The sequence below is a fragment of the Diorhabda carinulata genome, chromosome 10, assembly GCF_026250575.1.
Source record: "Diorhabda carinulata isolate Delta chromosome 10, icDioCari1.1, whole genome shotgun sequence".
Taxonomy (NCBI): Eukaryota; Metazoa; Arthropoda; class Insecta; order Coleoptera; family Chrysomelidae; genus Diorhabda; species Diorhabda carinulata.
This window is the reverse complement of record NC_079469.1, coordinates 13,668,157-13,696,072: the sequence shown is the minus strand read 5'-3', so window position 1 is coordinate 13,696,072 and position 27,916 is coordinate 13,668,157. Positions and strand designations below refer to the sequence as shown.

General features: G+C 32.0%; 1 protein-coding gene across 1 annotated transcript; it reads left to right on the top strand.

Annotated features, from left to right (window-relative positions):
- The first annotated feature begins 203 nt into the window (after nucleotides 1-203).
- On the top strand, nucleotides 204-27,449 carry LOC130898600 (discoidin domain-containing receptor 2-like). The gene is made up of 13 exons (XM_057808008.1): nucleotides 204-373; nucleotides 13,363-13,401; nucleotides 14,002-14,116; nucleotides 15,306-15,411; nucleotides 15,472-15,921; nucleotides 17,278-17,512; nucleotides 17,571-17,934; nucleotides 17,994-18,140; nucleotides 18,780-19,195; nucleotides 20,415-20,537; nucleotides 20,597-20,706; nucleotides 20,768-21,181; nucleotides 22,492-27,449. The coding sequence occupies exons 2-13, from the start codon at nucleotides 13,399-13,401 to the stop codon at nucleotides 22,778-22,780; spliced, it is 2,772 nt and encodes a 923-aa protein (XP_057663991.1). The 5' UTR covers nucleotides 204-373; nucleotides 13,363-13,398; the 3' UTR covers nucleotides 22,781-27,449.
- The last annotated feature ends 467 nt before the right edge of the window (nucleotides 27,450-27,916 follow it).

Below are 27,916 nucleotides of genomic sequence, written 5' to 3'. Positions count from 1 at the left end.
ACGGACTTTTTCATTTCGTCCAAACCCCTCCGATATTCCAGTCAGTTCTGCCACCTGTTTAAAAATTCCTCGGCCGCCCCCTACCCCGTCTCCTTTCGCCCTTACGGTAGCAAAGAGGAATTGGCCGTATACACAAAATATCCATAATGCAATAGTAGGGAGAGGAGAGGGGCACAAGCGCACAACGTTGCGGCGCTATTGCCAGTTCGATAACTGCCCCTGTTGAAGTTGCATCGACGTCGGGATGGAGTTTCATGGGAGCGACACGCGTTTTAAATATTCATAGTGATTGTGAGGGTGCCACCGAACTTTTTTTTTTTTGACCATGGGTGCCGTTTTTAATTAGATTCTCTGTCGAATCGTTTCGATTCAGGTAAGAGAGATTTCTATTCCCTTATTTGTATATATATATATATAGGTAACTACCTACCTGTAATGGCGGTTTTCTGTTATTTCTGAATAGGGATATCGACTGTGGGGGTGATATGTCAAAAAAATACCATTAGATTCATATAAATTTAATGCCGTTACCCGCCGTATCGATTTCTTTGTACAAACTCGAAATAATCGATTTTTTCTCGTTTATTTTATATCGATATCACGAACGATGACAGGAACAAAGAAATATTTCGGATATGACGTAAGCAAAGTGTCCAAATATTAATTTTTCGATATTCGGAAGGTGATACAGGACCCGGAATTCGGTTGCGAAATTTTTCGACGCCGTAACTTTTTTTTCATTATTTGAAACGTAGATTATTTTTCGATTGGTTCAGAAACATTTTTCGCAACCCAGACGCGTTTATAAACATTATAGTTAATTTCGCAGGCACTTTTAGTACTCTAACAGCATATTAAAAGTTTGTAAGCATCCCAGATAGTTTTGGAAGCATTTTCCGTACCCTGCGAGCATTTTCGATAGTTTTAGGAACATTTCTCGTACTCTGAGAGCATTTTCAATAGTTTAAGGAGCATTTTTCGTATTCTGAGATCATTTTGGAAAGTTTTAGGAGCCTTTTTCGTATTCTGAGAGCATTTTCAATAGTTTAAGGAGCATTTTTCGTATTCTGGGAGCATTTTCGATGGTTTTATAAGTATTTTTCGGATCCTTGGAGCATTTTTGATAGTTTTAAAAGCATTTTTCGTATTCTGGGAGAATTTTCACAAAAATTTTAAGCATTTTCGATAGTTCTAAAAACATTTTTCGTATCCCGGAAGCATTTTCCATAATTTTAAAAGCATTTTTCGATTTATGAGAGTATTTTTGAAAGGAAAAAGCATTTTAAAATGGTTCACAGGCATTTTTCGTATTCTGGGAGCATTTTCACACAAATTTTGAGCATTTTCGAATGGTTTAGAAGCATTTTTCGTATCCTGGGAGTGTTTTCGATAGTTTTACCAGCTTTTTTCGTATTCTGGGAGCATTTTCGATAGCTTTACAAGAATTTTGCGTATTCTGGGAACATTTTCACACAAATTTTGAGCATTTTCTAAAGGTTTAAAGGCATTTTTCGTATTCTGGGAGCATTTTCGATAGCTTTACAAGCATTTTGCGTATTCTGGGAACATTTTCACAATGTTTTTGAGCATTTTCGAAAGGTTTAGATGCATTTTTCGTATTCTGGGAGCATTTTCGATAGATTTACAAGCATTTTGCGTATTCTGGGAACATTTTCACAATGTTTTTGAGTATTTTCGAGAGGTTTAGAATCATTTTTCGTATCTTGGGAGCCATTTTGATAGTTTTACAAGCATTTTCCGTATTCTGGGATCATTTTCAACAAATTTTGAGCATTTTCTAAAGGTTTAGAAGCATTTTTCGTATCCTGGGAGTATTTTTGATAGTTTTACCAGCATTTTGCGTATTCTGGGAACATTTTAACAATGTTTTTGAGCATTTTTGAAATGTTTAGAAGCATTTTTCGTATCCTGGGAGCCTTTTTAGTAGTTTTACAAGCATTTTCCGTATTCTGGGATCATTTTCACACAAATTTTGAGCATTTTCTAAAGGTTTACAAGCACTTTTCGTATTATGGAAGCGTTTTCAATAGATTTACAAACATTTTTCATATTCTGGGAGCATTTCCGATAGTTTAACAAGCATTTTTCGAACATTTTCGATAGTTTTGAAAGCATTTTAAACAGGTTTACATGCATTTCTCATATCATAGGAGTAACTTTTATGATTTAGAAACATTTTTCTTAGTATGCCAGCATTTTCAGCGTTCTCAATAGCATCACAAGCATTTTTGATAAAATAGAGGCATTTGCAATAGTTCCACAGGCATTTCCGTATCCTATTAGCATTTTCATATTTTCTCGAGTATTTTTAGTTCTTTAGGAGTGTTTCAGCATTTTTATTTATGTGGAAGCATTTCCAATAAATTTTTAAACATTCTCAATAGCATCACAAGCATTTTTCGTATCCTATGAGCATTTTCAACAGATTGACAAGCATTGTTTATTGATCAGTTGAGCGTTTCGAACATTTTTCTTAATCAAGAAGCATTTCAAATGAGTTTTCAAGCATTTTCAACACTTTTTAAACGTTTTTAAAGATTTAGAAGCATTTTTTCTACCAATAAGCATTCTCAATTACTTTAAGTCCATTTCAACGTGTTCATAAGTTGTTGTAAACACATTTTCCAATCGTTTCAAGCGGTATAAAGATCATTAAACAAATTTCGATGATTTCCGAATGTTTTGAGCGTTTCGAATAAGCTTTGGAACGATTAAAAGAGATTACATTATTTATAAGGTTTTCAATCGATATTCAGGCGTTTCAAATTCCAAATTCCAACGTTGGAGACAAGCCGAAACGGCTTTGTCTTGTTAGAAACACTTTCTTATAGTCAGTTATGTCCGCTGTCGCTTCTTGGGTCCAGCATTGAATTAAACATTACCAGTTCTGGGTAAATAAGAGATCTCTATTGATTCGACGTGTATACAGTGTGAAACGAAATGAAAGTCAACGAATACGGAGAAGAAAATCCGTCCTTTATTACATACAGGACTCTTATATAAACGTCTAAAACCATTACGTCGACCGGAACAGGGAAGATAATGTGTTAAGGATGGGATAAGGACGATTTTACCCTTATCCAGGACGAGATAGGACGTGCAGATGTAAGTAAAATGAAATTTGTGTCATCGAGACGTATCGCTAAGCAAGAAAATCGCTGTTAGGTCATTAGTGTGCAGTAGAATTTACTAGGGGCGTCGATTTTTGATGTTTCACGATTTTTCGGCGAAGGCGCGTATTATTTTGTTAAATTTGGTGAATACGCTTCCAATATTTTGACGAATGCGTGTATTTTTTTGTTACATTGACGTTCGTGAGAATTTTTGATAATTTGATGAGCAGTTTTGTAGCTCAGACGTATATCAATAAGTTTGTAACCGTTAAAAACAGCTTTTCGAGCATTTTCAATAATTTCATGAGCATTTTTGTAATCTAGAAGTATTTTCAATCAATTTGGAGCATTCTCAATAATTTAACAAGCATTTTTAGTAACACGAGTGCATTTCCTTGAAGTTTGTTTGCATTTTCGACTGATTTTAAGCATTTTTTTGAACCAGGAGCGTTTTCAATAGGTCTTTGTGCATTTTTCTTAATATTACAAGCATTTGTTTAAATCCAGATTCATTTTTAACTAGTTCTCAAGCATTTTCGTCAATTTCCAGAGCATTTTTGTAATCTAGAAGCATTTTCAATCAATTTGGAGCATTCTCAATAATTTAACAAGCATTTTTAGTAACACGTGTGAATTTCCATCAAGTTTGTTCACATTTTCGACTGATTTTAAGCATTTTTTTGAACCAGGAGCGTTTTCAATAGGTCTTTGTGCATTTTTCTTAATATTACAAGCATTTGTTTAAATCCAGATTCATTTTTAACTAGTTCTCAAGCATTTTCGTCAATTTCCAGAGCATTTTTGTAATCTAGAAGCATTTTCAATCAATTTGGAGCATTCTCAATAATTTAACAAGCATTTTTAGTAACACGAGTGCATTTCCTTGAAGTTTGTTTGCATTTTCGACTGATTTTAAGCATTTTTTTGAACCAGGACCGTTTTCAATAGGTCTTTGTGCATTTTTCTTAATATTACAAGCATTTGTTTAAATCCAGATTCATTTTTAACTAGTTCTCAAGCATTTTCGTCAATTTCCAGAGCATTTTTGTAATCTAGAAGCATTTTCAATCAATTTGGAGCATTCTCAATAATTTAACAAGCATTTTTAGTAACACGAGTGCATTTCCTTGAAGTTTGTTTGCATTTTCGACTGATTTTAAGCATTTTTTTGAACCAGGAGCGTTTTCAATAGGTCTTTGTGCATTTTTCTTAGTATTACAAGCATTTGTTTAAATCCAGATTCATTTTTAACTAGTTCTCAAGCATTTTCATCAATTTCCAGAGCATTTTTGTAATCTAGTAGCATTCTCATTGACATTCGACACATTTAATCGATTTCAGTGCTATTTTCGAAAGTTTCCATCGATTTTACAAGCATTTTCTGAAGTTTTTGTGCATTTTCTATCATCCAGGAGCATTTGCAATGATTTTAATAACATTTGTCATAATTTGCGAGCATTTTCATCAACTTCTGATGCATTTTACCGATTTCAGAAGCAATTTTCATAAATTTATAAGCATTTTTTGTAGTCTACGTTTATTTGTATCAAGTTTACAAGCTTTTCTTTAATTTCACAAGCATTTTCAACTAATTTGTGAGTATTTTTTGTCATATATGAGTGTTTTCAATGCTTTCATAAGCATTTTTATGTTTAGGTATCGTTTAAAACAACTTCTGAAGCATTAAATAGATTGAACAAGCATTTTTTGAAACCCAGAAGCATTTCCAATAAGTTTTTGAGCATTTTTTATCATGTAGAACCATTTACATTGTTTTTACAAGCATTTGCCATATTTTCTCAACTTCTGACGCATTTTACCGATTTCAGAAGCATTTTTTGGAACCCAGGATCATTTTTTATTAATTTTTAAGCATTTTTTGTCTTATAAAAGTGTTTCCAATGTTTTTGTAAGCATTTTTGTAATTGCGTAGCATTTGAATCAACTTCTGAGGCATTAAATCGATTTCACAAGCATGTTTAGAGACCCAGAAGCATTCTCAATAAATGTTTAAGCATTTATAATGTATTCAAAAACATTTCAAGAACCAATCAATAACGACACCGTTTTTCACGCATTCGGAGGATGTTTTCCGAATATTCTGTCGAATGCTCCCGTTTTTTTTCTAATTTATTCATAACTTTCAATATACAGGGTCCACCGAAATGAAGTATACATCTCGAAATACATTTTTTTTTTGTTTAAATCACTTTTCAACGGTTATTTCGGATTTAGTTAATTTCCACTTCATTTATATGATAATTCCGATTCTTATTTGAATTTATATTGGAATATCTCCGAGGGGAAACGTCATATTTCCCTTTCCCGATGTTTTTTTCTATGGCAAAAAAATTTACATCGCGATTTTTCCGTATCGAATTAATTATATTTGGTGAGGTTACGAGCGGACTAGATCGTACGATACGGAGGTTAACGTACTAAGTATAAAGATAACCCTTGAACGTTCGAGGGGTTATATTAGCACCCCGAGATAATTCCCGAGTCAAGTTCGTCTGCTAATGGTACGGAAAACCGATCCGCGGATAGCGGAAAACTTGCTCGCTGTTCACACACAACTAAACCACATGTAATTAACGAAAATATTTGTTTTCACTTCACCAACAACATTTCTAAGATTGTTTCACCCTGTATTCGATACTTTCCGGGGAAAAACATGGCGGGGATTCGAGTTGACGATGTCGTTCATTGTTGAAGGTGATTTTTCGATGAAGATAAGCCGCGTTCGTTCTTTTGTTGACTTGCACAGCGAGCTTTTCGTTTTTTATGATGATGAACACGGTGAGAGCGTTTAACTATGCGAAAAAATTTGTCTATGGATAGTTTAGGGTGTCGTGAGTTTATTAAATATTTGTTCTTGTCAATACTATCGTATAATATGTTTGTGTGAATTATTTTCCACAGTGAAATATGGAATTTGTCTATGGATAGCTTCTCATGTACTAAAACTCTCATATTACGCCTTAACGCAGTTGAATACATTCAAATTTATCTATGGACAGCTTGTCGTCTATTGAAATTGTCAAATTCAGCTTCTATAAAATTAAATACTTTAAAATTTCTCTATGGATAGTTTCTCGTGTACCGAAATCGTCATATTTTATATAATACATTCGAATTTGTCTATGGATAGCTTCTCATGTACTAAAAGTACCATATTATGTTTTAATATCGTTAAATACATTCGAATTTGTCTATGGATAGCTTCTCATGTACTAAAATTATCACATATTATGTTTTAATATCGTTAAATACATTCGAATTTGTCTATGGATAGCTTCTCGTGTAGTAAAATTATCATATTATGCTTCAATATCGTTAAATACATCCGAGTTTGTCTATGGATAGTTTCTCGTGTACCAAAATTGTCATATTATGCCTTAATATCGTTACTTATATTCAAATTTGTCTATGGTTAGTTTCTCGAGTACCGAAGTTGTAATATTATGTCTTAATACAGTTGAATACACTCGAATCTGTCTATGGATAGCTTCTAGGGTACCGAAATGGTTATATTACGCCTTAATACATTTAATTACAATCGAATTTGTCTATCGTCAGATTATCGTATATTGCAATTATCGTATTGTGCCTCTATACAATTGATTACTTCCAAATTTGTCTATGGGTAGCGTTTTTTGTACTGAAATCATCAAATTCTGCTTCTATGTTATCAAATCTTTTCAAATTTGTCTATGGATAGCCTCCTGTGTGAAGAAATTGTGCTTTTATACGGCAAAATATGTCTAAATTTGTCTATGGATTGCTTGTCGTGTACAAATATTATTGAATTATGTTTTTTTATAGTCAAATATTTCTGAATTTGTCTATGGATAACTTCTCTTGAACTGAAATTGACGATTTATCTAAATTTATTCCATCTATTAACTATTTTTTACGATTATTATACATAAATTGCTGTCATGTCATTATTTATATAAAGCCCTATATACTGTCGTATACTATGTAATTTGTTTATGGATAGCTATTCTTATTCTGAAATTTTCCAAAAATCTATTTCAATAATCTTTCAATTATTTTCGATGTTAATATTACGAATATTTATCATAGCAACGACAAAAGATCTTTTCTATCGTCGAATATATAAAAATTTGTCTATGGATAGCTCTCGTTTTCCGATATAGTCGTATTTTTTACATTTCTACTATCTGTGAACTAGTTTGGTCATTTTTTATATAAAAATGCGTGTCATTATTGATAGAACAATCAAGTTCCCTGAAATTTGTCTATGGATAGCATTTTTTTTTCTGAAATTATCAAAACAACCATATTTCAACTATATTTGAAATATTTCTTACAAGAATTTAATTCATTAATGAGAGAAATCCTTTTTTGATTATAAAATAATTTCGAATTTGTCTATGGCTAGTTATTCATGTCCCAAGTTAACGACTATGGTGCTATTTTTTTTCTATATACGGATCACCATTAATATATTTTATATAAAAATGTATATGGTCAACGATACAGCGATAATTATTTAAAAAATTTGTCTATGGATAGCTTCTTTTATTCTAAAACTGTCAAAATATCTGTATTTCAATTATTTATCAACTACTACTATTGTTTTTTATGATATAAATTAATCATATCCATAAAATATATCGTTTGGTAGAATGTATTTTATAGTTTGTCTATGGATAGTTCGTTTTGCTTAAAACATCGACATCTCAGCCATTTTTCTTCCGATTCTAATGTTCTACATATCAATTAATATCTACTCAACGAGAGGAACAATTTTCCGTTTTCATTTATTACGATATCTTCCTGTAGATGGCGCTCGATTCGAAAAACTTCCAAAACTACGTTGAAAAACGACATAAAACAAATGGTATATCAATTTTATTAAAAGTATTCGTTAATTAGTACCCCTTGGACTAGATTATGATGAAAAAAGTAGATGGTTAGGCCACAGAAACGTGTTTTCAGTAATAATAATAATTAGAAACGGTAGGGGATGTTGTTCGTGGACCCTAGCGAATCTGGCATGTTTAATATAATACCGGAAATTAACCGATTCTCCGGGGGTGGAATGCCGGAGCTTTTTACAGTTGCCTATCGATCGCGTCTATGTATGATTCATAGCGCTTCTGGATTTTCACGTCTCACGCCTTCATACCTGTGCCCGGTGCGTGTCTTTTGCGTTCGTACCTCCGTAAAAATTTTCGATTTTTACATATATACAGGTTGTCCCCTAAATCGAGACGATGCTATTTTAATTCGCGCCCCCGTTGTGGTCAGGTAACTTATTTCAATTTCTGGCCAGTTGGGGTCGGGGAAATAACGAAGTAGCTCCGGAGTTTAATGCCGAGGGGGTGAACGTGAAACTGTACGTGGATCATCAATTCCCTTCTCGACGTTACGAAAGCTTATAAATCATCATGTTTATGTCGAGGGTTGTACAGAAATGTCGCTCATTTTACAGGGAGAAACCGATGAAAGGCATTAGTCGTAAAATGTTCTGTGTAGTTAGTTATTTCCATATGTCTAATATGGATCTTGGAATAAGACGAAACAAATTTCGAATTATGGCGAACGCGCCCAGAAAAATTTCAAATACAGACGAACGCGCCCGATAAAATTTCAAATAATGGCGACCGCGCCGGGAAATTCAAATAATGGCGAACGCGCTTGGGAGTATTTCAAATAATAGCGAACGCGCTTGGTTGGATATCCAATTATGGCGAAAAGGCAATAGTTTGTAAAAAAATCGATGTTCAATCAACAGAAAATGAGTTTGAATTTTTATATACAGCTATTTCGGAAATATAAACCATATCAAAAACTTTCAACTTTAAAACCTTGTATATCGTAAACCAGAGATGATTAAAACGTCAAAATTTTTTAGATTATGGAACATTTTATGCGCAATCTACATAGAAGAAATTTGAGTAATTATATACAAGGGTTTTAAAAATATGGATGAAATTAGAAAACTGTTAAGAATTTATTGAGAAAAACTTCAATTCAACTTTGAAACCTTGTATCTTGTAAAGCACTAATGATAAAATCCTCAACATTTTATATATTATGGAACAATTAATGCCCAATCTACAGAGCATGTGTTTGAGTTATTATATACAGGGGTTTTGGAAATATGGACAAAATTTAAAAAACTTTTGAGAATTTATTGAGAAAAAGTCTATTTCAACTTTGAAACCTTGTATCTCGTAAAACAGTAATGATAAAAACGTCAAAATTTTATAGATTATGCAACAATTAATGTCCACTATCCACAGCATGTGTTTGAGTTATTATATACAGAGGTTTTAAAAATATGGACGAAATTAAAAAACTGTTAAGAATTTATTGGGAAAAACTTTAATTCAACTTTGAAGCCTTGTATTTTGTAAACCAATGACGATAAAATTCTCAAAATTTTATAGATTATGGGACAATTAATGCCCCATCTACAGAGCATGTGTTTGAGTTATTATATACAGGGGTTTCGGGGAAATATGGACAAAATTAAAAAAACTGTTAAGAATTTGAGAAAAACTTTATTTCAACTTTGAAACCTTGTATCTCGTAAACCAGTGATGATAAAAGCGTCAAAATTTTATAGATTATGGAACAATTAATGTCCAATATCCACAGCATGTGTTTGAGTTATTATATACAGGGGTTTTGGAAATATGGACAAAATTAAAAAAACTGTTAAGAATTTGAGAAAAACTTTATTTCAACTTTGAAACCTTGTATCTCGTAAACCAGTGATGATAAAAGCGTCAAAATTTTATAGATTATGGAACAATTAATGTCCAATATCCACAGCATGTGTTTGAGTTATTATATACAGGGGTTTTGGAAATATGGACAAAATTAAAAAAACTGTTAAGAATTTGAGAAAAACTTTATTTCAACTTTGAAACCTTGTATCTCGTGAACCAGTGATGATAAAAACATCAAAATTTTTCAGATTATGGAATAATTGATGCGCAATCTACAGAGAATGGAATTGAGTTATTATATATGGGGGTTTAAAAAATATGGACAAAATTAAAAAACTTACGAATTTATTGAGAGAAACTTTATTTCAACTTTGAAACCTTGTATCTCGTAAACAAGTGATGATAGAAACGTCCAAATTTGTTAGATTGAGGAGCAATCTGCAAAGTATGAGTTATTATATAGAGAAGTTTCAAAATTTGAAAGGAATTCAAAAACTTCGAACAACAAATTGATTTTAACTTTGTAGCCTTGTATCTCGTAAACTAGTAACGATGAAAATATAAAAGTTTGATAGATTATTAAACAATCAATAACTAATCTAAATTCTATAAATTCAAGTTATTATATACAGGGGTATCAAAAATATGAACAAAATTAAAAAGCATTTTCGAAACCTTATATTTCGTAAGCCAATAACGATAAGAATGTCAAAATTTGACAGATTGTGAAGAAATACTTGCCCAATCTATAAAGCGTGCATTTAAAATATTATATACAGGGGTTACGAGAAAATAAACTTATTACATGTGAGGAAAATTCAACTTTTCACTTTAACCCTGTATATTTCCGATAAATCTCAAATCTATTAGACAAAATTTTATCAAGCATTTAGATCGATCTTTTTTCTACGAAAAAATTTAAAAACCAAATTTGTATCTGCGATAATTTTGGAATTATCAAAAATCATATCGAAACTAGTAAGAAATTTTCGAAAAAAAATGTTTCCAAACGAATATTTTCCCGAATTTTCCACTGTTTAGTCTCGACATAAATTTCCAATTAGAACGAAAATGAATTAGAATAATCCTCGATTTTGTTATTGCGCCGAATCTGACGTCACAGCCGGAGTTTCCTGTCGAACTTCCTTCCCTGCTGGGAACCAGATGGTCTAATTGAGCGTATCCCTCTTCCACCTCATTATATTTCCCCGAGGATTTTGGTTTCGACCAATTTATCAAAACGAATTAATTAGAAAACTTAAAAGTACAATATAAATGAATTCAACCCGAATTCTAATGGAATTAACATGTAAAATAAATAAATTTAGTCGATTTACGTACAACCCCGTATAATATCGAGTTTATTTACGATATACACTTCGAGATTTATCGATTTGTACCAGGGATCGACAAGCACAACGACAAATATTATAAAAAAATTGATTCAAACGAAAATTTTTGGAAAATTGGCGAAGGCGCAGCGACGAACGTCCCGAGAATTGGCGAAGGCGCCGGGATAAGCGGCCTAAGAATTGGCGGAGGTATCGGGCCGGTCGAACGCTTTGCAAGTGATGGCGGAGGCGCCGGTGCAAAAATTATGGTGGATGGGATTATGGAATTTTCTCTTGCGATACGTTATGTTCTTTGGAATTTTGTATCGCGAGGTTGGAAAATTACCTTTAAACTCGTAATTCCAGTGGAAATATCCGAAATTCCGAGCCGAGGATTGTTCATTATACGAATATTAAAGCAGGGAAAGGATTAAGGACTGAACTTGGTTTTTTTCTGAGGATTGCGCTTCCGAAACGTTTATTTGCTGAACCAAATTGGATTTTACGTATTTACGTGATTTAAACACTTCATTCTATACGAGGAGATCCGAAAATGTTGGGGATAAATTGATGTTATACGTGGAAATTCAAAAATAATATTGAGGGTGAATTTTAACGCCCTGTATATTGGAAAATAATAAGATTTTTGATATTATTCGATTGATTTTGAGGAGAGCAATTTATTTTGAATCATTCAAGATATTTTGTGAAACTCTAAGTTAAGAAGTTTGAGTGAAAAAAGAAAAAAAATAATTTTGATCAATAGATAAATGACGACCCTGTATATTAGTAAATAGTGAGTGGGAACATTTTAAATTTCGTTACTATATAGAGTAAACGTTATTTTATCGATTTATCTTCGATTTAAAGCTCTATATGTGTTTTTTGAGAAAATAAGAACAATTTTATGAAATCATCTAATTTTTACAAAAAAAAATCAAATCCACTTCAACACCTTGTATCTCTCAAACAATTGGCGATAAAAACATCGAAATTCAATAGATTATGAAGCATTTTATGACTAATATATAGAGTATGAGTTGGTGTTACTATATACAGGGTTTTCAAAAATATAAACAAAATTAAAAACCTGTGAACTTATACATCAAAAAAATGTATTTCAACTTTAGAACCTTATATCTCGTGAAATAGTTACGACAAAAATTTAAAAATTTGACAGTTTTTATAGCATTTGATGCTCAACTAATAGATCATGAGTTTGAGTCTATATATACAGGGGTTTCAAAAAAATGAGAACCTTAAAACTCCAACTTTGAAACCTTGTATCTCGTGAACTAGTGATCATAGAAACGTCAAAATTTCATAGATTACGGAACATTTGATGCCTAATATACACAGTATGAGTTTGAGTTAGTATATACAGGGGTTTCAAAAATATGAACAACATTAAAATCCTTCTATAAATTTATTGAGCAAAAAAATTGATTTCAACTTTGAAACCTTGTATCTCGTAAATTAGTCACGATAAGAATATGAAAATTCAACAAATTGTAAAGCATTAGATGCTCAGCCAATATGTCGTGAGTTTGATTCTATGTATACGGGGGTTCCAAAAATATGAACAGAGTTATAAAACTTTTATGAATATTTAAAAAGAAATCAATTTCAACTTTGAAGCCTTGTATCTCGTAAATTAATCAGGATTAGAATGAGAAAATTTCACAGTTTGTATAACATTCAATGCTCAATAAGAATATCATGAGTTTGAATCTATATATAAAGGGGATTCAAAAATATGAATCAAATTATAAAAAGTCTATTTGAATTTGTTAATCAATTAATATTTTAGAACCCTGTATCTCGTGAACAGGTGACAAAAAAATGTCAAAATTTGACAGATTATATAAAAGAATGATGCTTAATGAATACATTATGAATTTAAATCATTACATTCAAAAATATGAACAAAAATTTGAAATTATGCCAAAAAATTTCGTCCAACTTTACAGCCTTGTATCTCGTCAACAAGTAACGATAAACATTTCAAAATTTGACAGATTGTGTAACATTCGATGCTCAATCCAATAAGCATAAGTTTGAATAAGTATATACAGGGGTTTCGAAAATATAGACAAAATAATAAATAGTTTATGAAGTACATGGGAATCATCAAAAAGCTGACACCATATTATGTCAAATAAAATCATTTTTTTTTTCAAATTTCAGATACAAAAGGAGCCCAAAATTTATCGACGCTAATGAATGGTAAGTGAAATTCGAAATTTTCCAAAAAAATACCATAGACAAATAAGCATATAATCGTGAATAGAATGAATTCTGAAATGATACCCATCAATCGATAATAAACACCCCAATTCGAATTAATAGCTCGTTTGGTATGTCGTCAAAACATTCCCAGTCGAGAGTCAATAAAAGACAGTTAACACGGACCAATATAAAAACCCCCTAGGGCATTATATCATGGAACCGATGAGAATTTCCTTTTGTACGCATGCGTGATTTTAACTTTTCTTTTTTCTTACGAAATCGCGTCCGTTTTATCGAAAAAAAATAAATCGATGCTCGTGTATACTACATTTAAAGAATCTCCTTGTTTGTCCCACGTTAGTTTCATATTAAAAGATGTAAAAAATGAGAAAAAAATCATTTTTCTTGTCTGTATTTTCAATCTTCACGCGATTTTATTAACCGTATGTTATTAGGTATATTATTCAGAATAATAAATTTATTTTTGATCGCATTGGATAAGCGCGACAAGCACACCACGCTAAGGTCGAAATTCCCCCGTTTGATCACGTCAAACGGGGTGGAAATATCTATTGAAACATTGTGATTTTTTTGCAGGAAAAGCATCCTTATCAGGATTTCTCTTTTGAGGATTCGATTATGAAGATATTTCGTAGTATTTTATTGAATTTTATACTGGGCCTTCTAGAAACAAGCGACGCAGTAGATCCTTGTAAGTATATTTGTTTATAGGTTAGACAGAACCGGACTTACGAAATTTTTACATAATAATTTTCCCATTCTCCCCTAATAACGGTTATTTTCCAAAATAAAGAAAAACTTTTTGGATGAAATGTACTTGAAATTTTTCGTAGAAAACGTTTATTGTATTTTGAATGCACCTTAACAGGTGAAATTTTGAAAAAAAAAACGAGTTTGAAATGAATTTAAAAACCGCCATGTAGCGTAAATTATAGTAATCAGATTATTTCGAAATTATAACAGATATATTGGTGAAAATGAGCTCTTTCTAACGAGACTAATTTCGCTAAAATTAAACGAGCAGAACCGGACTTACGAACGTTTTTCTACAATAATTACACCACTCTCCCCTAACAGTTATTTTCCAAAATAAAGAAAAACTTGTTGGATGAAATATACTTGAATTTTTTCGTCGAAAACGATTATTTGAGTTTTAACACACCTCGATGGGTGAAATTTTGAAAAAAAAAAACGAGTTTGAAATGAATTAAAAAAAAATTAAAAACCGCCATCTAGCGTCAATTATAGTAGACAGTTTATTTCGAAATTATAACAGATAGATTGGTAAAAATGAGCTCTTTCTAACGAGACTAATTTCGCTAAAATTAAACGAGCAGAACCGGACTTACGAACGTTTTTCTACAATAATTTCTCCACTCTCCCCTAACAGTTATTTTCCAAAATAAAGAAAAACTTATTGGATGAAATATACTTGAATTTTTTCGTAGAAAACGATTATTTTAGTTTTAACACACCTCGATGGGTGAAATTTTGAAAAAAAAAACGAATTTGAAATGAATTAAAAAAAACAAATTAAAAAAGGCCATCTAGCGTCAATTATAATAGACAGATTATTTCGAAATTATGACAGATAGATTGAAAAAAATGAGCTCTTTCTAACGAGACTAATTTCGCTAAAATTAAACGAGCAGAACCGGATTTACGAACGTTTTTCTACAATAACTTCCCCACTCTCCCCTAACGGTTATTTTCCAAAATAAACAAAAACTTTTCCAATCAATTATACGCAGAATTTTTAGCTCAATCCAATGCTCGTATTAAAAATACCCGTTAACGAAAAACCATAAGAAATGATTTTTTCCGTATCATTTCTAATATTCGTTTATTTCGTACTACACCCTGTATATATCTAATTTCAGCACAATGCATTGCACCCCTCGGTATGGAAAGCGGAATTATACGAGATTCAGATATAACTGCGAGTTCGTCTTTCGATAACGGCAACGTCGGACCCCAAAACGGCAGGTAAAAAAAAAATTCGAAAAAAAAAAATATCCCGTAGCACTAAATCCGTTATATCCGCAGGATACGAACCGACAAAAACGGCGGAGCCTGGTGTCCGATGAAACAAGCGACGACGGAACCGGACGAATGGCTGCAAATCGACTTGCGAAACGTCCGTATGATAACCGCTACCGAAACGCAAGGACGTTTCGGCAACGGACAGGGCATCGAATACGCCGAAGCGTACATTTTGGAATATTGGAGACCGAAATTACACAAATGGATCAGGTATCACAATAGTAAAGGCGAAGAAGTTATAACCGGCAACATAAATCCGTATCTGGAAGCTAAACGCGAACTAGATCCGCCGATATGGGCGAGTAAATTTCGATTTTACCCGTATAGTTATCACAAGAGGACTGTTTGTATGCGAGTCGAATTGTACGGTTGCCAATGGACGGACGGTATAATAAGTTATTCGATGCCGCAGGGAGATAAGCGCGGCAACAATTGGGAATTTTATGATTTCAGGTAAAAAATTTGGCACTTTATAGCGATAAAACCGAAATATAGCAACAATATAGCGATATATATCTATTTATAACGATGATTGCCAAAATATAGCGATATATAGCAATATTATAGCGATATATGTATCAACTTATAGCGATAACTACTAAAATACAGCAATAATATAGCGATATACAGCAATTTATAACGATGTTTGTGAAAATATAGCTATATATAGCAATATATATCAACTTATAGCAATATATATCAACTTATAGCAATATACATCAACTTATAGCGATAACTACCAAAATATAGCAATAATATAGCGATACCTAATAATAATATAGCGATATATATATATATCAATTTATAGCAATAACTACTAAAATATAGCAATAATATAGCGATATATTATCTTATAGCGGTATTAACCAAAATATAGCATTATATAGCAATCTTATAGCGATATATCTATCAAGTTATAGCGATAACTACCAAAATATAGCGATATATATCAACTTATTGCATTATAATAATTATAACGATGTTAGCCAAAATATAGCAATAACAATATAGCGATATATAGCACTTTATAGTGATATTAATATTAATTTACAGCAATATGAACCAAAACATTGCAATAAAATGATATATAGCCATAATATAGTTATATTTAGCGATTTATAGTTACATTAACCAACGTATAGTAGTAAATAGTGATATATGTAGCTATATTATAGTGATTTATTCAAAAATATTTTGCAATTTACAGCAATATGAACCAAAACATTACAATAAAGTGATATATAGCCATAATATAGTTATATTTAGCGATTTATAGTTACATTAACCAACATATAGTAGTAAATAGTGATATATGTAGCTATATTATAGTGATTTATTCAAAAATATTTTGCAATTTACAGCAATATGAAGCAAAACATTGAAATAAAATGATATATAGCCATAATATAGTTATATTTAGCGATTTATAGTTACATTAACCAACATATAGTAGTAAATAGTGATATATTTAGCTATAATGTAGCGATTTATTCAAAAATATTTTGCAATTTACAGCAATATGGACCAAAATGACATATAGCGATATATATAGCAATTTATAACGATATTAATCAAATTGTAGCCATAAATAGTGATATATAGCTATAATACAGTGATATTTAGCAATTTATACTGATATGATCAAAATATAGCAATAAATAGTTGTTCATAACTGGATTTAGCCATAATATAGCAGCATATACTGATAGTTTAGCAATAACTGGCAACATCTAGCGATATTCGATAATTTTATGGTTGTTTTGATCGTTTCCAACGTATTTTGATAATTTTTTCTGTTCCTATTGGTAGATACGACGGCGATTGGGACGGTAATATGCTGAAGAACGGTTTGGGTCAATTGACAGACGGCAAATTCGGACACGACGATTTCAAATCGGATTTTTACGACGGTCAAACTTGGGTCGGTTGGAAAAACGATACCAGACACGGCGGACCAATCGAAATCGTATCGGAATTCGATAGAATACGAGAGTTTTCGTCCGTGCATATTTATAGCAACAATCAGTTTACCAAGGAAGTGCAGGTGCGATTTCCCGACGTTAAATCTTCATTCGTTTATATCGTTTTTTGTTTTCTTTCAGATTTTTTCCATGGCCAAAGTAGATTTTAGTATAGGCGGGAAGCGGTTCTCCCGAAGCGAGCCGATCACCTACGAATACATCGAAGATCGAATATTCGAAAGTTCTAGAAACGTATCGATTAAATTGCACCACAGAATCGGAAAGTTCGTTAGGGTTCGATTATATTTCGCTTCTAAATGGATACTGATAAGCGAGATTTCGTTCGATTCCGTCGTCGTGAACGGTAATTTCACCGTCGAGGCGGAACCCACCTCGACACCGCCCGAGGATAGTTTATCGGAAGAAGAAAAACACGATCATAAGATCGAAATTCCCGTACCGAACGATGTCAACGAACCGGCTATAGTCGCTATTATCGTTATAGGTATATTCCGATGATTTTTTTTTTTTGGAAAAAAAATTTTTGATTATTTTTTTTTCAAGGTATCATTTTGGCCATTCTATTGATTGGTACTATGGCGATTCTCGTTTATAGATTGAGGAATAGGAAATTTTTCGGTAGTCCTAATTCATCGAATATCGATTTTCCGAGTACAACGATGCCGCATCTTCAACCGGAATCAGTTTATGGTGAGTAATCCTATAGTTTAATAGTCCTATTGACTGCGCCAGTTACTGAAAAAATTATTATTTGATCCTATAGACTGCGCCCATTACTAAAGATATTTGACCTTAAAAACTGCCTTAATTGACGAAAAAAATTAATATTTGATACTAAAAACTACCTAATTTGATAAAAAATTAATATTTGATCCTATAGACTGCGCCAATTACGGAAATTTTTTTATTTGATCCTGTAGATGGCGCCAATTACTAAAAAAATTGATATTTGATCCTATAGACTGCGCCTGTTACAAAAAAATTAATATTTGATCCTAAAAACTGCCTAATTTGATAAAAAATTAATATTTGATCCTATAGACTGCGCCAATTACGGAAATTTTTTTATTTGATCCTTTAGATGGCGCCAATTACTAAAAAAATTGATATTTGATCCTATAGACTGCGCCAGTTTTTATTAAAAAAATTCAATAAGCTTAGTAATTTTCTCATTATCTAAAGCGTCGTCAATACCAGGGTTTTTTCAAAACTTTGGCCTTCTGTAATGCCTCAAAAATTTCGATAAATAAGAAGAATAGTTTGTCAAAATGTGACTTAGATATTTCATTTGTTTTCGTTTGTATGATAATTTTTTTCAATTCTGTCAAGGATTCAATGAAAAAGAAAGTTCCATCGAAGCTTATGGGGTGACTGAGATCGAAGATTATCGAATGGTGCAAGGTACGATGAAATCGAGTCTGAGATCGACTTTACCCCTACCCCACCCCGGACATATAACTGAAAACAACGAATACCAAGAACCATATCAGGCCATGAAATTCGCTCCTTATTATAGCTACAGTCCAGTCGTTATGGAAATGAAAGACAAAATCAACAACACCATAGAAAAACAAATAAAACCGACAGATAACTATGAATATGTTACGCCCGAGGGCAGTAATCTTCCCTTACTGTCCGACAGCGATAGTACGTTGACTTTATATAGAAACAGATTAACGAGCACGTCGTCGAAAGCCCCCAAGACGTCAACGAAATCGACACACAACGAGGATATAGTTAAACAAGTAGGTAAAGGATCGTGATGACCTTTAATTTTATTTTTTCTACATCCTTTATGTACAAAAAGGTTCGTTGAAGGAAATGCGAGTTCGCGAAAATGTTAAATAAGCGCGCGTCCGCCAAAAATTTCATCTACAAACGTATTCGGCAAAAATTTTGAGCAAGCGCACGCGTATGACAAAATTTTTATCAAGGAAGTATTCGACGAAAGTTTTGAACAAATTCGCGTTTACCAAAACTTTCGCCGGGCGCACATTCGGCAAAATTTCCAACAAATGTTGATTCGGCAAAAGTTTCAAATTCGAGTTCACTGAAACTTTGGCTGAAGCTATAATTTTAACTGTGGGCTCGTTCGGCAAAATTTCTCGCGAATATATGTCTGTCAAAATTTTATACAAATGAGTGACCGCAAAATTTTTTTAATGAACTCGCGTCCGCCAAAAATTACATACAAACGTATTCGGCAAACATTTTAAGCAAATGGTCGTTCGTTAAAAATTTTGAACATTGGCAAAACTTTTATTAAGGAATTAAACGCGCTTTTTGCAAAAATTTTAAACAGTTCGCGTTTGCCAAAACAGCTGAAGCGCGTTCGGTAAAATTTCTAACAAATGACAAATGTTTGTTCGGCAAAACTTTTAAACTGATGGCGTATACGACAAAATTTTTCGTAAATGTGTTTCCGTCAAAATTTCTAACAAACGCGCCTTCGTCGAAAATTTCAATCGCGGACACCAATATATCAACTGCTGCCGAATTCGGCAAAATTTTAAACAAATGTACAAGTTCGCCAAAGCTTTTACCATGGGCGAATTCGGCAAAATTTTAATAAATGCGCATCCGCTAAAGTTACAATCAAATACGCAATTGCCAATGGTTTAACTGCGGGCGGATTCGGCAAAGTTTTAAACAAATCCACGTCCCGGCGAGTTCGCTAAAATTTAAAACCAGCGTGGGTTCGCCAAAACTTTAACCGTGGGCGTATTCGGCAAAATTTTAATAAATTCGCGTCCGCTAAAGTTACGATTCGGCAAAATTTTAAACAAATTCGCGTTCCGGCGAGTGCGCTGAAACTTTAACCGTGGGCTTATTCGGCAAAATTTTAATTAATGCGCGTCCGTTAATTGTCAAGGCTTCAAATGCGGACGGATTCGGCGAAATTTCTAATAAATGCACTTCCGGCAAAATTTTAATCAAAAATTTGAAACGAGATCATGTTTTCAGTCGCCTACCAGACAAGACGCGATTGCGGCACTAAAAAATCGATTGGACGGTAATAATCTGAAAGAAATACCTCGACATCGTCTTCGAATGCTCACCAAGCTATCGGAAGGCGCTTTCGGAACGGTAATATACGAGGTGCAACGAAAAAATTCAACTTTTAGTAACAAATTTTAAATTTCTAGGTGTATATAGCCGAAGCTGATAGTATAAACGAATTTTCTTCGACGTTCTGTAGATTAACCCGATTGGTGGCTATAAAATTTTTAAAAGAAACCGCCGGGGACAAAGAGAGGTGACGAAATTTCACATATCGAAACCGAAAATTTCCTAAAAATCGAATTTTTCCTTTACAGACAAGATTTTTTCAGAGACGTTCGTATACTGGCCGCCCTAGAAGATCAAAACATAGCTCGAGTTTTGGGTATATGCAGTTTGGACGATCCACTCTGCGTCGTAATGGAATATTTGGATCAAGGTGATTTGTGTCAATTTTTGAGGACGAATCATCCAACGTACAACACGTTAACTTTCGATTGCCTCCTGTATATGAGCGTGCAGATAGCGTCCGGTATGAAATATCTGGAAACATTGAATTTCGTTCATCGAGATTTGGCGACGAGGAATTGTCTCATTGGAAACGGATATCAAATAAAAATTTGCGATTTCGGAACGTACAACGAACTCTACGTCAACGATTATTATAAAGTCGACGGTTATACGCCGTTGCCGATACGTTGGATGGCGTGGGAGAGCGTCTACCAGAGTAGGTGAGTCGAACGAGAAAAAAAAAATTGCTGTTCAAGTCAAAAAACAAGATACAATTCATGTCAACACGTTAATTGTGCGTTTTCTAAGTCAAAGAATCCATTTATCTAAGGCCAAGATGCAAAAAAAGTCTAATCCAACATTAGTTTAGCGTTTTATAAGTCGTAGAATCCATTTATCGATGTCCAACATGCAGAAAAAGTCTAATCCAACATTAATTTAGCGTTTTCAAAGTCGTAGAATCCATTTATCGATGTCCAAGATGCAGTAGAAGTCTAATCTCAAATTAGTTTAGCATTTTCGAGATCGTAGAATCCATTTATCTAAGTCCCAAATGCCGAAAAACCAAATCTCAAATTAGCTCAGCGTTTTCAAAGTCGTAGAATCCATTTATCGATGTCCAAGATGCAGTAGAAGTCTAATCTCAAATTAATTTAGCATTTTCGAGATCGTAGAATCCATTTATCTAAGTCCCAAATGCCGAAAAACCAAATCTCAAATTAGCTCAGCGTTTTCAAAGTCGTAGAATCCATTTATCGATGTCCAAGATGCAGTAGAAGCCTAATCTCAAATTAGTTTAGCATTTTCGAGATCGTAGAATCCATTTATCTAAGTCCCAAATGCCGAAAAACCAAATCTCAAATAAGCTCAGCGTTTTCAAAGTCGTAGAATCCATTTATCGATGTCCAAGATGCTGTAGAAGCCTAATCTCAAATTAGTTTAGCATTTTCGAGATCGTAGAATCCATTTATCTAAGTCCCAAATGCCGAAAAACCAAATCTCAAATAAGCTCAGCGTTTTCAAAGTCGTAGAATCCATTTATCGATGTCCAAGATACAGAAAAAGTCTAATCCAACATTAGTTTAGCGTTTTCAAAGTCGTAGAATCTATTTATCGATGTCCAAGATGGAGTAGAAGCCTAATTATATATATAGAATCCATTTATCTTAGTCCCAAGTGCCGAAAAACAAAATCTCAAATTAGCTTATCGTTTTCTAAGTCGTAGAATCCATTTATCTAAGTTCAAGATACAGAAAAAGTCTAATCCAACATTAGTTTAGCGTTTTCAAAGTCGTAGAATTCATTTATCGATGGCCAGTGTGAAGAAGCCTAATATAAAATTAGTTTAGCGTTTTCGAGATCGTAGAATCCATTTATCGATATCTCAGATGTGGAAAATTCCGGTTAAACCAATAATAAAATTCGTTGAACAAGACGAAAGATGAAATATAAGTGCCGATAAATGGATTATACGATCTCGAAAACGCTAAACGAACGTTTCCTTTTCTTTAGAGTATATTTTGAATTACAGGTACACTACGAAAAGTGACGTTTGGGCGTTCGGCGTAACTCTATGGGAAATATTGACGAATTGTCGTCAAAAACCGTTCGATTCGATGTCGGATCCGGACGTAATGGAAAATTTGGCGCGCCATAGTCGCGACGACGGTCAATTTAAATATTTACCACGACCTAGCGCTCATAAAGATATATACGATCTGATGATGGAGTGTTGGAAAAGGGACGAAACCGACAGGCCTACGTTTAGAGAGATTCACCTATTTTTGCAAAGGAAAAATTTGGGTTACGTCCCTGTATAGTTATCGGCGATTTGTTACGACGATTTAATATGGGAACAATATTGTAAATAAATACACAGGGTGATACTTTTTAAAATATTTATATAGATTTAAAAAAAAATTAAAAAAAAATGCATCGAATATTTATTTTATGGAAGAATGGTGATTTATTAGGGGACATCCTGAATAATAATAATTTTTTTTATATTAATAAACTGGTAGATGATAATCGCTTGTTGAAAGTTGTAGTCGTAGTTGATACTGTATAAAATGATCCGTTGTTTGAACAATCCCTGTATGTGCCTATTTATCTATTATTGAATTAGTTATAAACGATGGGACAATCGGTATAACGAAATAGCGGAAAATAAATTATTATTATATTATATCGATCTTTCTAGAACAAATTTAATTATCCCAAGATAATATGAGAATATTATAAATTGTTCTGAATGATCCTGGAACGATTTCAGAACATTTTAAATTGTTCCGAGTCATTCTAAACGATTCCAGGGCATTTTTGCAACATTATAAATCATTTTAGATCGTTTTGAATGATTCCAGAACAATTTGATAACTTTAAAAAATCTTCTAAATGATTCCAAACAATCTAAGAACATCATAAATTGTTCTATATGATTCCAAAACAATTTGAGAACATTATAAGTTGTTCTAAACGAATCCAAACAATTCGAGAGCATTATAAGTTGTTCTAGATTGTTAAAAAACAATTTGAGAACATTATAAATTGTTCTGGATTCTTCTAAATAATTCCAAACAATCTGAGAACATCATAAATTGTTCTAGGTTGTTCTATATGATGCCAAAACAATTTGAGAACATTATAAGTTGTTCTAAATGAATCCAAACAATTCGAGAGCATTATAAGTTGTTCTAGATTGTTAAAAAACAATTTGAGAACATTATAAATTGTTCTGGATTCTTCTAAATAATTCCAAACAATCTGAGAACATCATAAATGGTTCTAGGTTGTTCTATATGATGCCAAAACAATTTGAGAGCATTATAAGTTGTCTAAACGAATCCAAACAATTCGAGAGCATTATAAGTTGTTGTAGATTGTTAAAAAACAATTTGAGAACATTATAAATTGTTCTGGATTCTTCTAAATAATTCCAAACAATCTGAAAACATCATAAATTGTTCTAGATTGTTCTAAATGAATCCAAACCATTCGAGAGCATTATAAGTTGTTTTAGATTGTTAAAAAACAATTTGAGAACATTATAAATTGTTCTGGATTCTTCTAAATAATTCCAAACAATCTGAAAACATCATAAATTGTTCTAGATTGTTCTAAATGAATCCAAACCATTCGAGAGCATTATAAGTTGTTCTAGATTGTTAAAAAACAATTTGAGAACATTATAAATTGTTCTGGATTCTTCTAAATAATTCCAAACAATCTGAAAACATCATAAATTGTTCTAGATTGTTCTAAATGAATCCAAACCATTCGAGAGCATTATAAGTTGTTCTAGATTGTTAAAAAACAATTTGAGAACATTATAAATTGTTCTGTATTCTTCTAAATAATTCCAAACAATCTGAGAACCCCATTAATTGTTCTAGATTGTTTTATATGATTTCAAAACAATTTGAGAACATTATAAGTTGTTCTAGATTGTTAAAAACAAATTGAGAACATTATAAATTGTTCTGTATCCTTCTAAATGATTCCAAATAATCCGAGAACATCATAAATTGTTCTAGATTGTTTTATATGATTTCAAAACAATTTGAGAACATTATAAGTTGTTCTAAACGACACCAAACAATTTGAAAACATCATAAATTTTTCTAAATGATTAAAAAACAATTTGATGGCATTATAAGTTGTTCTAGATTGTTATAAACCAATTTGAGAACATTATAAATATTTGTATAAAATTATAAATCGGAAAATTTTGCATGAACATGCAAATTTCATTTTTGAAAATTTGTTAATTTCGAAAAATTTTTGAATTTATAATTCAAAATACAATTTTCAAAAAAAAAACTAATTAACAAAAAAATTGGATCGCGTATCAACCCTCATATCTCAATTTGTTATACAGATTGTCCCATCGAAAATTCCACTTCTATTTAATCCAAAATTGATTTTTTCACTTCATAAATTCCATTTTTACAAAAAAATCGGAAGCAGTAGAAGAATACGAACCCCGCATTTAGCTCGTGGACCAAAGATACGGAACGGACATTTTTTTTTCGTAACTACTTTTTACTGAAAGACCCGGTATTATATAGATTTGAACGTAAATTTTGGAATCCAATACAGACAAAAACATATCATGGTCCAAATATACTTTTCCAGTTTTTTTAAATTTTTTTGTATTTTTTTTTTCATTAAATTCTCGCGATTTTTATTCGAAAAAAAACCAGCACAATCAAGATTTAATATTTTTTAATTCACGTAGCACAATAATAAGAGACAATGCTTAGAAAAATTAAAAAATATATATAATTTTGCTAGTAGTCAATTGAGCAACATGTAAAAAATATTTAAAAATTAGTTTATAAGATTTATAAAACGTATACTTCGAAAAATAAAAGTAGAAACCGACTTTTTCACCAGATCTGAATGTTAGTGATTTTTTTTATAATTAATTTTATAAAAATATTTTTCTTTAAACATCTACAGACAAATTTAAGTGACTGGGATTCAAATCAGGACGATATTGTTTACATTTCGTCTATTCTATCTATTTTTCGTAGATAAATTTTCAACGAATCGAAATTCTAACCTCGAAATATTTCTACTTTTTATTCGAATGTAGTACCTAGACACACACACACACACACAATACCCTTCGCCTTGACTGAAATGAGATCACTATATCGCTCGATCGTGTACAATATTTATTAGATAAATTCATAAATATTTTCAATCTAATATGTACCATACTGTATAAGCACTAGATTATAGAACAAAAAAAAACTCGTTTTGTATATATTTACGATATAATTTATCATGGCTTTTTATAAAACCCCTTGTATATTGTAATAGAGTTCTTCAGCGATCGCAATAACAAGTTTAGGCAACCCCTCGAAACTATCTAAATAGTTCCAGATCATTTAAAGGGATACTGAATTGTTCCAGAACGATTTCGGAACATTCAAAGACGTTCCAAGCCATTTTAGGAAATTGTAAGTTGTTCCGGACCGTTAATGAAAATTATAAATTGTTCCCCAATCCACCTCAAGCAATTCCAATTGTTCCTAAACTATTTAGGAATGTTCTACGTTGTTCCGCATCATTTTAGAAAATTATAAGTTGTTCCGGACCGTTAATGAAAATTATAAATTGTTCCCCAATCCACCTCAAGCAATTCCAATTGTTCCTAAACTATTTAGGAATGTTCTACGTTGTTCCGCGTCATTTTAGAAAATTATAAGTTGTTCCGGACCGATAATGACAATTTAAATTGTACCCCAAAACCGTTTCATTCAATTCTAATTGTTAGCGTACAAATTCGGAATATTCTAAACAGTTCCGTTTACTTTTTTTAGATTAAGTTGTTGCGGAACGTTAAAGGAATTTATAAATTGTTTCCCAAGCCACTCATTTAATTTTAATTATTCCTGAACGATTTCGAAATATTCTAAGCTTTTATGCATCGCGTTAGGGAATTATTAGTTGTTCCGGACCGTTAGAGAGAATTATAAATTGTTCCCCAAACCACTTCATCCGATTATAATTGCTCCCGAATGATTTCGGAATGTTCTATGCCATTCCGCTTCATGTTAGAAAATTATAAGTTGTTCCTGGCCGTTAAAAAATTATAAATTGTTCCGCAATCCACATCAAGCAATTCTAATTGTTCCCGAACAGTTTTGGAATATTCTACGTTGTTCAGCATCATGTTAGGAAATTATAAGTTGTTCCGGAATGTTAATAAAAATTATGAATTGTTTTCCGATCCACCTCATGCAATGTTAATTGTTCCTTAACGATTTCGGAATATTCTAAGGTGTACTGTATCGTTTTAGGAAATTGTAAGTTGTTCCCAAGACAATTGAAGGCAATTCTAAATATTTCTGAACGATTTTGGGGCATTATAAGTTGTGTCAGATCATTTTAGAAAATTACAAATTGTTATATCGATCTTTTTTAATCTTTCCAGTACAAAGTGAATGAATTCTAAATTGTTTTTAATCGTTTAATGAAATTCTAAGTTATTCTTAAACGATTTAGGGCATTCTGAGTAGTTCCAGATCATTTTCCAATATTCTAAATTGTTCCAGATTATTCTATATAATTCCAGAACAATCTGAGAACATTTTAAAATGTTCCGGATCAATCTAGGGCATTCTAAATTGTTCCAGATCCTTCTAGAACATTATAAATAATTCTAGAACCGTTTTAGAGAACATTCTAAATTGTTCCAGAGTATTTTTTGTTTATAACTACAAGAAAAAAAATATTTTCCATGTTCAATGAAATAACAGAAAAACTCCAAAGATCGTCAAATTTGTAAATATCTTGGTGGTACGTTAGATTAGTAGCTTTAAGTACCTAAACTAGCTTGAACAATCAATTTTTACAAAACTTGTTAAAATCTTTTTGCACTGAGTAGTTTTTTCCGTTTCCAGTTGATATAAGTTCAATTTCGTTTTATTTTATAGAAAAGAAAAATGAAAATTTTAACCATATAATAAAAATTTAATCAAAAAAGAAGACGTTTTTGCTTATTATTCACCTAACCTTAACATACCCACCACCCGGAAGCTCTATAAATCATTTCAAATAGTTATTTCATATCGTCTAGATTCTAAATTGTTCGAGACCATTTTAGAAAATTCTAAATTGTTCCAGAATAATTTAAGAACATTTTGAACAGTTCTAGATCATTTTAGAACCATTTAGATGGTTATGGAAACAATTTAGAACATTCTAAATTGTTCCCAAAGAATTTTAGGACATTTTAAATTGTTACCGAACCATTCAAATGATTAGAAACGAACTTTAAAACATTGTAAATTTTTTCAGAAGGATTTTAGAACATTCTGAATTATTCTAAATCGTTTTAGGGAATTATAAATTGTTCCAGACCATTTCAGAGAATTTGAAATTGTCGTGGAACATTTGAGAAAATTCCATATTGTTCCAGAACAATTTTTATAACGTTCTTAGTT

Coding starts and splice junctions, on each gene's coding strand:
- LOC130898600 (XM_057808008.1), top strand. Junction 20,707..20,767: donor ACCGCCGGGGACAAAGAGAG/GTGACGAAATTT, acceptor TTTCCTTTACAG/ACAAGATTTTTTCAGAGACG. Junction 21,182..22,491: donor GAGAGCGTCTACCAGAGTAG/GTGAGTCGAACG, acceptor TTTGAATTACAG/GTACACTACGAAAAGTGACG.